Genomic DNA, 14,838 nt, shown 5'->3' with positions numbered 1-14,838 from the left:
ATGAAATAAATATATCTTATGGTTCCTAAGCCAAAGGTAGTCTTACCTTTTGGGTATAGTAAAGTCGTTAAGACCATTGTAGTTTCCTTATCTCTTGATATTTTCCAAAACCACCTCCTTTTATGCCATTCATGCTAAGCTTCTCATTTCACAAACAAAGGACCCGTGGTTGTATTTCAAATGTGAACAACCTTGGAGTGTTGAAATATGTGATGATTTTGGGTTGTACTTTCCTCTCTTTAATGCATATCTAAGTCATGTCCTTTGTGTTTCTTATAGTAAGTGTTTCATGATTATTACAAAGGATTGTTGGCTATATTCTAAGAGTGTGTCCCCTTGGTCTGTTCATATAATTTGGCACTAATGCTAACCCTCCTACCAAGAGGATTGTGTGCTTGTTTTTCTTCTCTTTTTGATTTTGTAGGATCTGAATTTAAGGAAAAATTCCCTTCAAGATAGAGAGGATGATATAAGTATGAGGTGCACAAAATTATACAAGGCATTGTCAAAGGTTCAAACTTTGAAATTGGCAAGTGTTTGGAGCATTTTAAAACCTTGTCAAGTGGAAGGAGGAGAAGGGAACCATTACACTTGAGAGGCGCCTCACTTGAAGGACAAAATAGACTTTGCACACTATGATTTGACACTCAAGAGGCGCCCTATTTTAGGGCTATTGTTGTCTTTTAAGACTCCCTTTTTACACTCCAAAGAAGCACCCTTCATTAAGGGTATTTTTGTCCTTGTTCGTGATAAGTATAAATAGAACCTTAGCTCTTATTTTTCCTAAGTTTTAACATAATGAATTGAGTGAATATTTAGATTGTAATATTAGTGTTAGCTTGTATTATTCTCCTTATCCTTAAGAGAGAGAAATTGAATTGGGGTTAGCACAAATGATGGATTTCACTTGTGTTGACAAATTGGCAAGAAAGGTGGGTTTTGAGGAGTGTGAATTCCCTTGGTCCACCTAAGAGAATGGTTTGAGCTTCTATTGGTAAGATGTGATTGATGGTTTTATACACCATATTTTGTTAATCACTTGGTAGAAGTAAGGGTCTTTCTATCTATCTTTATGTTTATGCAATCTTCTTCTTCATCCCCTTTCTTTGTGTTGTTTTTCACTTTGTGTGTTTGCTGGTTTTTACATTCTTAGTTTCAATTTCTTTTTTCCTGGTGTTTTCTTGTATCAGTAATGACTTAGAAATAATAAGATTGCAGTGTTGGTTTCATTAGCATGAGAAAACATTAATTCTTAACATTGGGAGCAACTGGCAGTAAGAAAAAACTGAAGCATTGTTTGGAAATTTTCTTTTCCTTATTATTGGTATCATGTTTGGACAGTTGTATTAGGATATTATCATTGTTAATTCAATATAACAGTGTGAGATATTAAGGTTTAGCTCTAAGTTTAAAAGTTGGGGCTATTGAGACAATCCCGAAATAGCATAATTAATATTGTTATTTAATCCAGGTGGGAATACACTGGGTTTGTTGTTGTTGTTGTTGTAATATTGTTATTTAATATTTTATTTAGATTGATCCCATTGATCATTGTTTGGTTGATGTCCTACACATTGTAAAGTTGGGAAATTTTTCATTAGCGAGGTAAGTGAGACTTTAAGTTTTGATGCTTGCTTTTCAAATCTGATTTTTTTAAAAAAATATGTTTTTTTGCCTAGTCCATGTGTTGGGACAGGCATGAACTTGGTAAAATCAGTGGTATTTGACTAGTTGTGGATATATAATTTGTGAGGTGTATGGAGAATTACTTAGTGGTAATATATGAGATGATGTTGGGGCGTTGAACATATTTCTTTGTTGTCGTTATAGTCTCTAGGGGAATACATAGCTGTCGTAATATGTTAGGGGCATTACTTATGTTGTCGTAATATGTTAGGGGCTTGTACATGCTACCGCAGTAGACTTTTGAGGCATTATATATGTTGCCATGGACTTTTCAGGGTGCTAGGCCGATCACCTTCATTGCCGTTTATGATAAGCTGTGAGAGTTGATTGAGTTGAGATATAGAGTGATATTTTTGAACTTCCTTTTGGATCTTATTGACATTACCTTATGAGAGACATTATGTACATATTTTTTTGTATATTTTGTTGTGCCTTGTATTTTTTAACACTTGTTACAAGGTATTAAAGTAGTGGGTCGAGAATCTTTACTGGGTTAGATTTATATAGCTCGGTCTTTACTTGCATACCTGCAGATACGGTTGCGAAGAGAAAGACTTGTGGCTGACGGTCTTTTCGTGTGGATGTTATTGCTAAAGTAAGCCTTTGCATTATTTGTGGAGGCTGTCATCTAGCTTTAGTTATTTTTAGATTATAATTCTTTTTTTTGGGTTTGCATGCCCAAAAGTTGAACTCATGTAACTCTGTTTAGATGATCCATGGTCTTGGTGTGGGATTTGAGGCTGAAGAGTTATTATCTAAGTATTGTTGTTTTCATAAATCGTATTATAATAACTGGTGGATAATTACTTTGTATTTAATAACTATTTCACACACTTGAAGTTGTACATGTCTTTATCTCCATGTTTGTAGATATTGTGAATGTATAGAAAATTGGTTCTCCCGGCAAGTAATGTTAACGGGAGCCAGTCATACCTAAGGGTTATTTTGGGATGTGAAAAAGTTGGTATCAAAGTGTACGTTTTAGTCCCAGGTCATGGACCAGTGTTTAGTAGATTCTTATTCATGGGTATGTACGCGTCCATACTTATGAACTTGAGGCTACAGAACATATAAGAAGCTTTCTCTTTTATTCATTATTCGTGTGTTGAGTTGAATTAAGTCTAACCTTTAAATATTGTTTTGCAGATGGTTAAATGACGTGGTTCTTCTTTCGCTAGTCGATCTAATGCATCTATTGGGCGTGGTGATGGACAGGATTCTACCCTTAGAGGTAGAGTTGGGTCTCATCCAACTAGGCCTCAAACTAGGACGCAGGCCGGTGCTCAACCTGGAGTTGGGAATGGGAGACAGCCCCAAGTTGTGGCTTCTGAGCAAACGCAGGACCAGTTTAATCGAGAAACTCCAGCTGTAGTACCAATTGTTGCACCTACTGTTGCATTGCCTGCAGATATAGTGGTAAGAATATTGAATGCACCTGAGGCATTGGTGCCTAATCAGGATCGAACTCCATCTCCTCAAGCTACAACTTTGCAGACGCAAGCATAATTTCAGTTGAATTTTACAACTTCTCAGAAACTTCAACCAGTTAATCAGTCGGTTACAGCTGTAGGGCAACCCAAGGATCTTATGAATTTCATAGATCTTAAGCCTCCAGAGTTTGATGCTACGCCATCTTCTATTGAGCCTCAAAAATTTGTACATCATTGTGAGAAAATACTGACTACTTTGGGATTGAAGGAGACTCTTGGTGTAGAATTTACTACTTTTCTATTCTCACGGTCTCCCAAGGCGTGGTGGACTTCCGTTTTGAGGGGTAGACAAGCAAGGCTACCACCGATCACTTAGTCAGAGTTTTTAGTTATGTTTATGGACAAATTTATTCCATTGATCAAACAAAATGACATGAGATGCTATTTTAATAATTTGTGACAGTGATCTATGACGGTCACTGAGTATGAAGCTAAGTTCACTGAGTTGTCCAGGTATGTTCCATCTTTGGTTACAGATCAGAGGGAGAAATTAAGACGATTTATAGATGGACTAAAGGATCATTATCGTGGTCCATTGATATGGGATGTATGTAATGGATCTTATGCTGAGGTGGCTAACACTGCTCTCCGTTCTTAATCTTATTATGAGATGGAAAGGATTAATTGAGAAAAAAGGGCGGTAACTCAGGTGGGTTAGTGATGCTCCGTCTGGGAGAAAAAGTGGTTTTCATTATGGTCAGTCTAGGTCTATGCAGTCAGAGTTGGTAGGTCAATCTTCAAAGAATAGTTATCCAGTGAGACAGGGTCAGCAGCAGATGCAATGAAAGAGTAGCGATTCTTTTCAGTCTAGACAATATCCAAAATATTCTAATTATGGAAGAGTTGGTGGTCCTTGTTATACTTGTGATGAAAGAAGGCATATTTCTAAGTTTTGTCCTAAGGGAAATTCTGATTCAAGTCAAACTACTGCTCAGGTACAGAGAGATATTGTAGGTGGTCACACTCAGCCAGCTAGGATCGCTCCACAGTGTGCTCGTGGATAAGGACGATAGGGTTCTCAGGGTTCTCAAAAAGAGGGTGAACCACCGAGATTCTTTTCTATGGCTAGACAAGACATAGAGGTATTTAATACAGTAGTCATAGGTAGTATCACTGTATATTCTCATGAGGCATATTCTCTTATTGATCCTAGTTCTACATACTCGTATGTGTCTCTATTTTTTGCTTTATTCTTAGAAAGAAGGATGGAGACCTTATCAGTGGATAGAGTTTATAGAGATTATGTGATATCCATTTAGGGTAGGGCCACCATAGTTGATCTACTTGTTTTGCCAATGACGAATTTTGATGTTATTATGGGTATGGATTGGTTGGTGTCATGTTATGTTTTGGTTGATTGTTATGCTAATCTTATACATTTTGATATTCTTGGAGAACCACTCTTAGTGTGGAAAGGTATAACTCCTGTGACTCAAGAAAAGATAATATCTTATGTAAAAGCCCATCGAATAATTAACCATAGTTGTTTGGATTTTGTTGGTACCGTTCATGACACTCGAGCAGAGAAAGTTTCTATTAACAATGTTCCTATTGTTCGGGAGTTTATTGATGTGTTTCCAGATGATTTGCTCGGGCTACCTCCGATAAGAAAAATTAAGCTCAACATTAATTTAGTGCCAGGGACTCAACCTATCTCTATTCCACCTTACCGTTTGGCTCCAACTGAGTTGAAGGAATTGAAGGTTCAACTCCAAGAGTTACTAGATAAGGGATTCATCAGTCCTAGTGTGTCACCTTGGGGTGCACCTATGTTATTTGTAAAAAAAAAAAGATGGTAGGATGAGAATGTGCATTGACTATAGGCAGTTAAATAAGGTAACAATTAGGAATAAGTATACTTTGCCCTGAATTGATAATCTATTCGATCAGTTACAGGGTGCTACTCACTTTTCTAAATTGACTTGAGATCAGGTTATCATCAGCTACGAGTCAAGGTTGAAGATATCACTAAGACAACTTTCGAACCAGTATGGGCATTTTAAATTTTTAGTGATGTCTTTTGGACTAACGAATGAACCTACAACATTTATGGACCTCATGAATAGGGTATTCAAGCCGTACTTAAACCATTTTGTTATTGTGTTCATTGATGACATTTTGGTTTAATCTCGAAGTGAGGCAAAACATGGACAACATTTAAGAGTTGTGTTGTAGACACTTATAGAACAAAAGCTTTATGCCAAATTCTCAAAGTGTGAGTTTTGGTTAGGCATGGTTTCCTTTTGGGGGCATATGGTTTCAAGAGATGGGATTCATATTAATCCAAATAAGATTGAAGCAGTTCGATATTGGCCTCGACCTAGTACTGTTACACAGATACGTAGATTCTTGGGTCTAGCTAATTATTATAGGAGGTTTATAGAAGACTTCTCGAAGATAGCCGCTCCATTGAACCGCTAGATTCAGAAAAATATGGTTTTTTTATGGTCAGATGAATGTGAAGAAAGTTTTTACAAATTAAAGACAACATTGATTTTAGCTTTGATTTTGACTTTACCTACGACAGAGGGTGGTTTCACTATTTATTGTGATGCATCTCGAATTGGATTAGTTTGTGTTTTAATGCAGAATGGTAAAGTGGTGGCTTATGAATCTCGACAGATAAAGTTCCATGAGAAGAATTGTCTGACTCACGACTTGGAATTGGTCGCGATTGTATTTACACCCAAGATCTGGAGTCATTATCTTAATAGGGAGCCGTGTGAAATCTATACTGATCACAAGAGTCTGCAATACTTATTCAAGCAAAGAGATCTGAATCTAAGACAACGATAGTATTTAGGGTTACTTAAAGATTGTGATCTTACTATCTTGTATCATCCTAGGAAGGTGAATGTGGTAGAAGACGCTTTGAATAGGAAGTCTTGGGTAGCTTGACCCGATTTACTGCCGAAAGATGACCTATGGTTATTGATATTCAGTCTTTAGCTAATTATGGAGTTTGAATTGATCACACGGTGCCTGGTAAGTTACCTGCAGTTATGGTGGTTCAGTCATCCTTCGTTGGGCAAGTTAAGACTTGTCAATTTGATGATCCCTACCTTGTTGTGATTCTAGATCGAGTGCAGAATGATGGTGTTAAGTTTTTCACTATTGATGGTAAAGGTGTGCTACATCATCATGGAAGATTGTGTTTTCCCATTGTGGGTGACGTGAGACAACTAATTCTTGATGAGGCTTATAATTTGCGATACTCTATCCACCCTGGTCCTATGAAAATAAATCAAACTTGCACATATTGTACTGGTGGAAAGGTATAAAAGTTGATATTTTGAAACATGTGACTAGTTCTTTAAATTGTCAGCAGGTTAAATATGAACATCAAAAACCTGGTGGAGTGATATAAAAATTGATTATTTTAGAGTGGAAGTGGTAAAGGATTACTATGGATTTCATTATCGAGTTGCCAAATACCTTAAGGAAGCACGACTTAGTTTGGGTGATAGTTGATAGACTTACAAAATCTGCCCATTTTATACCAGTTCGACTGACTTATACCGTAAAATAGTTAGCAAAAATTTACCTATGGGAGATAGTTCGACTTTATGGTGTTCCTATTTCAATCATATCTGATTGAGGTGCACAGTTCACTGTTGATTTTTGGAAATCTTTTCAGAAGGTATTAGTTTCGCAGGTTGAGTTGAGTACATCATTTCATCCGCAGATCGATGGGCAGTCTGTGTGAGTTATTTAGATCTTAAAGGACATGCTTAGAGCTTGTGCAATTGATTTTGGTGGCCATTGGGATAACCATTTGCCTTTGGCAGAGTTTGCTTATAATAATAGCTACCAGTCGAGCATTCAAATGGCACCATATGAGGCTCAATATGGTCGCAATTGTCGTTCACCAGTTGGCTGGTTTGAGCTCAACGAAGTACAATTATTAGGTACTAATTTAGTTCAACATATATTGGAGAAGGTTATGGTGATTCGAGACCGACTTAAGCTGTTACAAAGTAGGAAGAAGTCCTATGCAGATAAGAGAGTCCGTGATTTGGAGTTTGCAAAAGGAGACAAAGGCTTTTTAAAAAGTTTTTCCTATGAAAGAAGTTATGAGATTTTGCTGGAAAGGTAAGTTGAGTCCTAGATACCTTGGTCCTTAGGAGATCTTGGACCGATTTGGATTGGTGGCATATAGGCTAGATTCACCTCTGATATTGTATGCGGTACATTCTGTGTTTCATGTGTCTATGCATATATGGTATGTTCATGATGATAGCCATAAGATCTATCCAGAGGATGTAGATCTTGATGAGAATCTGACTTATGAGGAAAGACCGATAGTTATTCTTGATAGGAAATTGCGACAGTTGAGATAATTAAAGATAGCTTCAGTCAAGATGTTGTGGCATAATCATCCAACCGAGGAGGCTACTTGGAAGTCCGGAGAGATGCGAATTCAATATCCTCACTTATTTGACACTTTAGGTATGATTCTACACCCGTTGAAGACGAACGTTACTTTAAGTAGAGGAGAATGTAATAGACCAACTTATTATTTTATTTTTAATAAAGGGTTAATTGGTAATAATAACCAATTATTAATATTAATTAAGAAATTTAAAGGGGACAAGCCAAAAGCCTCCTTCATTGCTAACATTACAAGTAGAATAATTGGGTAATATATTGCTCTCTTTAATCTTGGAAGAGATCAGCAAACAACGTACTCAAAGCAATGTAGGAAAAAACAACAATAGAGACTATCTAAACAACGTTAGCAAGTATCTTTCACCGATAAGGTATGAAGTTTGTTTAGAGTTCTTTAGCATAGAATTTTGAAAACAGTGACAGCAAAATGACACTAATGCATATTTGATTTTCTTCTTGGTGGGTAGTTATTTGCTACTAAGTTATGGATAGTATTGACTACTTAGGGGAAAAGTAAACAAAGAAGGAAGAAGCAGGTTTATGTCATAATGCCCTGTCATTGTATTGTACGTATAATTATAAGGCATGGGCTAAATTGAGATATCATCACTGTAATATATTGTTGTCTGTATGTGTTGTACACTGTAAGAAAGAGACAATAATGCTTCTTCCTATTTGATTGAGTCAGTAATTTGACTTGGTAATGACTTAGAAATAATAAGATTGCAGTGTTGGTTTCATTAGAATGAGAAAACATTAATTCTCAACATTGGGAGCAACTGGCAGCAGGAAAAAACTGAAGCATTGTTTGGAAATTTTCTTTTCCTTATTGTTGGTATCATGTTTGGACAATTTTATTGGGATATTATTATTGTTAATTCAATATAACAGTGTGAGATATTAAGGTTTAGCTCTAAGTTTAAAAGTTGGGGATATTGAGACTTAATCTCGAAATAGCATAATTAATATTGTTATTTAATATTTTATTTAGATTGATACCATTGATTGTTGTTTGGTTGATGTCCTACACATTGCAAAGTTGGGAAATTTTTCATTAGCGAGGTAAGTGAGACTTTAAGTTTTGATGCTTGCTTTTCAAATTTGATTTATAAAAAAAACTATATTTTTCTGCCTAGTCCATGTGTTGGAACAAGTGTGGACTTGGTAGAATTAGTGGTATTTTACTAGCTGTGGATATGTAATTTGAGAGGTGTATGAAGAATTACTTAGTGGTAATATATGATATGACGTTGGGGCATTGAACATATTTTTTTCACTGTCTTATAGTGTCTCTAGGGACATACATAGTTGTTGTAATATGTTAGGGGCATTACTTATGCTGTCGTAATATGTTAGAGTCTTGTACATGCTGCCGTAGTAGACTTTTGGGGCATTATATATGCTGCTATGGACTTATCGGGGTGCTAGGCCGATCACCTTCACTACCGTTTATGACAAGCCATAAGAGTTGATTGAGTTGAGATATAGAGTGACATTTGTAAACTTCCTTTTAGATTTTATTGACATTACCTTATGAGTGACATTATGTACATATTATTTGTATATTTTGTTGTGTCTTGTATTTTCTAACACATGTTAAAGGGGTATTAAAGTAGAGGGTCGAGGATCTTACTGGGTTATATTATATAGCTCACTCCTTTTTTGCATACCTACAGATATAGTTATGGAGAGAGAGACTTGTAGTTGATAATCTTTACGTGTGGATTTTGTTGCTAAGGTGAGCCTTCGCATTGTTCTTGGAGGCTGTCATCCATCTTTAGTTATTTTTAGATTATAATTCTTTTTGTTGGGTTTGCATGCCCAAAAGTTGAACTCATGTAACTCTGTTTAGATGCTCCATGGTCTTGGTGTGGGATTTGAGGCTACAGAGTTATTATCTAAGTACTGTTCTTTTCATAAATCATATTATGATAACTGGGTGAATAATTACTTTGCGTTTAATAACTATTTTACGAACTTTAATTTGTACATGTCTTTATCTCAGTGTTTGTAGATATTATGAATATATAGAAAATTGGTTCTCCCGGCAAGTGATGTTAACGGGAACCAGTCACACCTAGAGGTTATTTTGGGACGTGACACCCTCCAACAGAGAAAGGATAGAAATCTTGGTCAATAGTTAATCCAGGCTATTTCACAACCAGATTCTGGCATAGACGGCTGCAACATATGATTTCCCCATTGACGATCTAGACTCTAAAATAGGGCACAATGTGAACCAGCAACTGTAATTCTTCAACAATTATCTTAGAGATAAAATTGTGGAATGATCCACTATCAACTAAAATCAACACCTTGCGTCCATTTAAAGCCCATTAAAGTTTTATTGTTATGCCTTTCGTGTTATCTAGAAAAACGTGGAATGAAATTTTAGCAAGGTCATTTGTACTTGCATCCCCATCAATAACGTCACTTAGAATTTGTTCCACTAATTCACCCTTTAATGTTGTCGTTTGTCTCCAAAAGAGTGAGATGTTGTCTTGCAACGGTGGCCTGGTGTAAATTTCTCATTACCCCTAAAACAAAGTCCTTTGGCTATGCGATTTTGTTTCTCATCCTAAGCACGGTTCTGAGAAGGACAAGGAGATATTTGTGCAGAATTTGGATTTGTTCGTGATACAAGTCGGTTACCTACTAATTGGTGGATAACTTCACGTGCAGAACCCATTTGGGTTATGTTGGATCGTGACTTATTTGGCCATTGAGAACCTTTATTCCCATGATTGGAACCCAATGTTTGCTCAAATTCCACTAAAAGGCTCATAGATTTATACATTATTCTGGGCTTGTGAATTCTCTCATCTACTGTGAGTTCTTCTTTAAGTCCAATAAGGAACACAACCAAACGACAATGTTCTGGCCAATTCTTGACTCGGGCAGATCGTTTAGCAATTCCTTGTGATATTCTTGTACTGTGCTCAATTGTCAAATGTTGCATAAATGTTCATCTGGATTCTGAAATTCTGCAGGACCATAGTTCTCTTGTAAAGCTTTAACAATGTCCTCCCAATACAATAGTGTATGCTTACTGTTAATCCACACAACTAGATCAAGCATATCACTTTTTAGATACATGGATGCAATAGCTACCTTTAAATCATCATGAGTTTGATAGTATCGAAATATTTTTCAGCCTTTAAAATCCAGCCACGAGGATCTCCTTCTTCAAATCAAGGAAATTCTATTTTTATGTGTGGCAAATGGGATGGATTCTTTAACCACCAAGGCATATCATGATTTATCAATATCATCATCCCAAGAAGATTTTCTAGTGTCACGAGGACCTCTATTATATCCTAAACTCTTTCCTTTAGAGGATGTGACAAAATTAACATCAGTTTGAGTACCACTAGTTTGATGACCCTTCACTAATGCAGCTAATGCTTCCAAACGTGATGTTATAAATGTTAATTGCTGGACAATTTAACTATTAGAAGGCATACTTGGATGGTTTGCGATCAGTCGTGATGGTGGTTTGTAAGAAGATCGAGTGGATATCATTCTAGCTCTTGCTGTTCCAATACCAAATAATAGAAACTAAGATGAAGAAAAGAATAAAATAAAATTGAATGGTTTGTGACCGGTTGTGATGGTGGTTCGTTAGAAGATCGTGTGTATACCATTTTGGATCTTGATGCTCCGATACCAAAATGATAGAAACTAAGATAAAGAAGAGAATAAAATGAAAATATTGTTGGTTAAATAAAGTGCAAGAATCTTAAACACTACATTAACCAATAATTAATTCTGTATGGAGTGGACAAAACTTCAGATACAAATATAATAATATTGTTGTTCTATTTTAGTATTCTCCGGATACATATATTTCTACTAAAACATAAAGACAGGATTTATGCAAACGGTTGCTACTGACTGAACCATAAAGATAGGATATAGGCAGACGGTTGTTGTTGTAGATAACTGTTGATAACTTCAATAGATAACTACTTATATATCTTATCTTATCCAAAACTAACTAAGACAGATTATCTCCACTTTCTTGTCTGAATTTTCTTCTAGAATAAATCCGTAAAGGAGCAGTCATATCATAATATATGAATGGTAGTCCTAAACGATGAATACTATCTAATTTTTGTGAAAAAATACATGGTAGTTGTTTCATATTATAAGCATACATATATTATCAGAATTAACTAACAGTACTATATACCCTGTCTCGTAGAGATTAAGACAAAAGAGATACCATTGGAAAGGATGGTTTCAATGTTTACTATATGCAATCCTTTGCATAGACCTGGCAGACGGATGCTACTCCATTTTATTTTCCCAATGAGGCTGAACTAAATTTTTTGCCATCCCAAGTGATAATTCTACATTAATTTATCAAATTCATAAATATACTTGATTTTCATAAAGATAATAATGACAATTGCCTTAAAAACAATACATTTTTTCTTGAAATGGTAATATCTATATCTATATCTATATTTATATCTATATCTATATCTATATCTATATCTATATCTATATCTATGTCTATGTCTATGTCTATGTCTATATCTATATCTATATCTATATCTATATCTATATCTATATCTATATCTATATCTATATCTATAATCTATAATCTATGATCTATAATCTATATCTATCTATAATCTATAATATATTAAAAGTGTGAAGGGCCTGAGAAATGTTGTTTGAACTTTTTGCCCTTCATTAAAAGATTCCGCTTTAGACAAAATCATCTTTTCAACTTTTTTTGATTATTTTAGTAATATAAAATATTGACTATATTAAAAAAAAAAAAAACTTTCCTCACAAAATAGAATTTCTTTTCCACTATCTAAAAAAACTAATCATTCTTGACTAAAAGAGAACAACCCAAAAACCCTAAATAAAATATCCAGAAACAAAAAAAAATTCCTTTTACGTGAAACCAAAGAAAATTAAAAGAAGAAATTTCCTTCTCCTATCAAAAGTCAATAACTATCAAACATCTAATTTTGATAGAAGGAAGAAGTTGTTGCTTTGTGAGAAAGTATAATGAATTAATATAAAAATTTTCCTTATTTGAAATAACACAATTAATGCATGTACATATTAATTTGAGTATCTAAATATGATTTACATCAAAATTGAATTTCCTCTTACGATCTAAACTGCTTCATAGCTCTTTTCTTTGAGTATTTTGATATTCAATGTCTCTCATTATGTATCAAGATACATGAGAATGAGAGACTGAAATCTCATTGGCGTAACATGACAATATGTTGCTGAATTTGGGTTAAAGCTGTACACAAAATTGGATGCTTAATCTATTAAAACTCCTGTTCCTCTTGTCAAACAAGAATAGTTATAGTAATCCTCTTTTTGCACTGTCATTTAATTTTGCTGCGTAAAATATTAATGAAGTGCGTGTTTATCTTCATACCGTACTAGGTATAGTTATGATATTCATTGATATTAAGTGAATGTATTGTTTCTGAAAATAGTATTTAATGAATGTATAAATTCACATAAATGCATGAGACCAAAAACTAGCATTATTCTTTTCTCTTTGTGTTAAAAGTTAGTTTTTTCCTTCCACATTTGCAATAGGAAGTTCCCTTCTCCCATTTAAGTTGGCAACAAGGTCCTAGAAAGAGAATATGAATTTGTTGTAACTTTAGACCGTGTGCCACTGGTCTATAATTATAAAGTGTCTTATTAGCCTTTTTGGTGTATTTTCAGAAAGCTTGTTATATCCGTTCACAAGCGGTGTCTGAAGATTCAGCGTCGCTTAATTTAGGTAAGTATACTTCTGTATTTTTGGTAGATTAGTGTATTATTTACAACACTTTGATATTCCTTTACAACAAGAGCATGAAAACATAAGAATTGATACGCAATATATATATATATATATATATATGAAAAAAAACAAGTTTAGTTATAGAATTTTCTACCAATCTTGACACCATCTATGATTCGAGAGATAAATTTATTTGTGATTTGATATAAATTTTCTAAAATTATAGTAAGTTCTTGATCTTTACAATCTTGATAGTATCTATGATTAAAGAGATAAATTTGTTTGTGATTTGAGGTAAGTTATCTATATTTTTAGTATATAGTTGAAATTCATAATAAATAAATGATTGTGTATTTTTGATAGACAACTGCTAATTGCAAAGTTCTTTTGTCAAATCTTGATATATCTTATGACTAAAGAACAAATTTGCTTGTGATTTGAGATAAGTTTACTAATTTTTAATATGTTAAATTTTACTTGTGATTTGAGGTAAATTTTCTAAATGTTTAGTATGTTCTTGAAATTTACAATAATAAATTATTATCTATTCTTCATAGACAATTTCTATTGATGTCTTTCAAATAGATTTGTACTTCAACTTTATAATGTAAATCGATTAAACTCAATAATATTAGTTTTGTTGTGCATTAAAATTTTTAACTCAAAGTTCTAAATCATATTTAGGTGTGTGCACATATTGACGGTAGAATTGATAAGGAATTTCTACAACATTACAGAAAACTTAGCTTTAGAAAGGAGAAAAATGAAAGGACGTTTTGGGATAACCTTATGACTTTATCTTTTAGATGTTTTTTTTTCTTTTAATGTTTAATTGTAACTCAACTTTCATTATATTTTTTCACCTAAAATTTTAGACTTCTAACTAATTAATATATATTTTTAGTCACGTGAGAAGAGTGTATGATGTTCATGAAGAAATTATTGGAGGAGGAGGAAGTTTGGAGACTAAAATTGTTGAAAGGATAACAAGGAATTGAAGATCTTTTTTAATGTTAAGGTATGCGTTCAAAGTATCTAATGAAAGTTTTAATCTTAGTCATTCAAATTTTAATTATTATATTTATTTATTTTTTGGATAGATATTTTCTAGAGGAGAAAAAGTTGTTAAACTAATTTTTTTTTACATCTGGATCTTTTATTTTTAAAAATTTGTTAAGATATATTAATAGAGTATTTGATGAAGGTCTTAATTTTAATTATTCATATTTTTAAGACATAGCATTTCAACAAACATAATATAGACCAGTCTAAAAAATATAAAGAACTAAAACAAATATTATCTGAGAAACGAAGAGAATTAAAAATAAGAAAAGAAAGACTACAATATAACATAATTGTTGGAGTATGTCAAAAATCAATAAAAGCACAAAAAGAAGAAATATCATATTTAGAATCACAAATAGATAATCTAGAATACATATATCAACATGATCTATACACTATCAAGTAGATAAAATGAACAAAGAAGAATTTATA

General features: G+C 33.8%; 1 protein-coding gene across 1 annotated transcript; it reads left to right on the top strand.

Annotated features, from left to right (window-relative positions):
• The first annotated feature begins 3,585 nt into the window (after positions 1 to 3,585).
• On the top strand, positions 3,586 to 7,516 carry LOC107857715. The gene is made up of 5 exons (XM_016702559.2): positions 3,586 to 3,766; positions 6,255 to 6,451; positions 6,814 to 6,878; positions 6,984 to 7,268; positions 7,417 to 7,516. The coding sequence occupies exons 1-5, from the start codon at positions 3,586 to 3,588 to the stop codon at positions 7,514 to 7,516; spliced, it is 828 nt and encodes a 275-aa protein (XP_016558045.2).
• The last annotated feature ends 7,322 nt before the right edge of the window (positions 7,517 to 14,838 follow it).

This window comes from Capsicum annuum, chromosome 2 (assembly GCF_002878395.1).
Source record: "Capsicum annuum cultivar UCD-10X-F1 chromosome 2, UCD10Xv1.1, whole genome shotgun sequence".
Taxonomy (NCBI): Eukaryota; Viridiplantae; Streptophyta; class Magnoliopsida; order Solanales; family Solanaceae; genus Capsicum; species Capsicum annuum.
Note: the sequence above shows the minus strand (reverse complement) of the source record. Positions and strands in the feature narration are given on the sequence as shown.

What these genes read in the sequence shown, in the direction of transcription:
- LOC107857715 (XM_016702559.2), top strand. Translation starts at nt 3,586, where the DNA reads ATGACGGTCACTGAGTATGAAGCTAAGTTCACTGAGTTGTCCAGGTAT. An exon ending in CAGATCGATGGGCAGTCTGT is followed by an intron (nt 6,879 to 6,983) that starts GTGAGTTATTTA and finishes TTATAATAATAG; the next exon opens with CTACCAGTCGAGCATTCAAA. An exon ending in TATGAGATTTTGCTGGAAAG is followed by an intron (nt 7,269 to 7,416) that starts GTAAGTTGAGTC and finishes TCATGATGATAG; the next exon opens with CCATAAGATCTATCCAGAGG.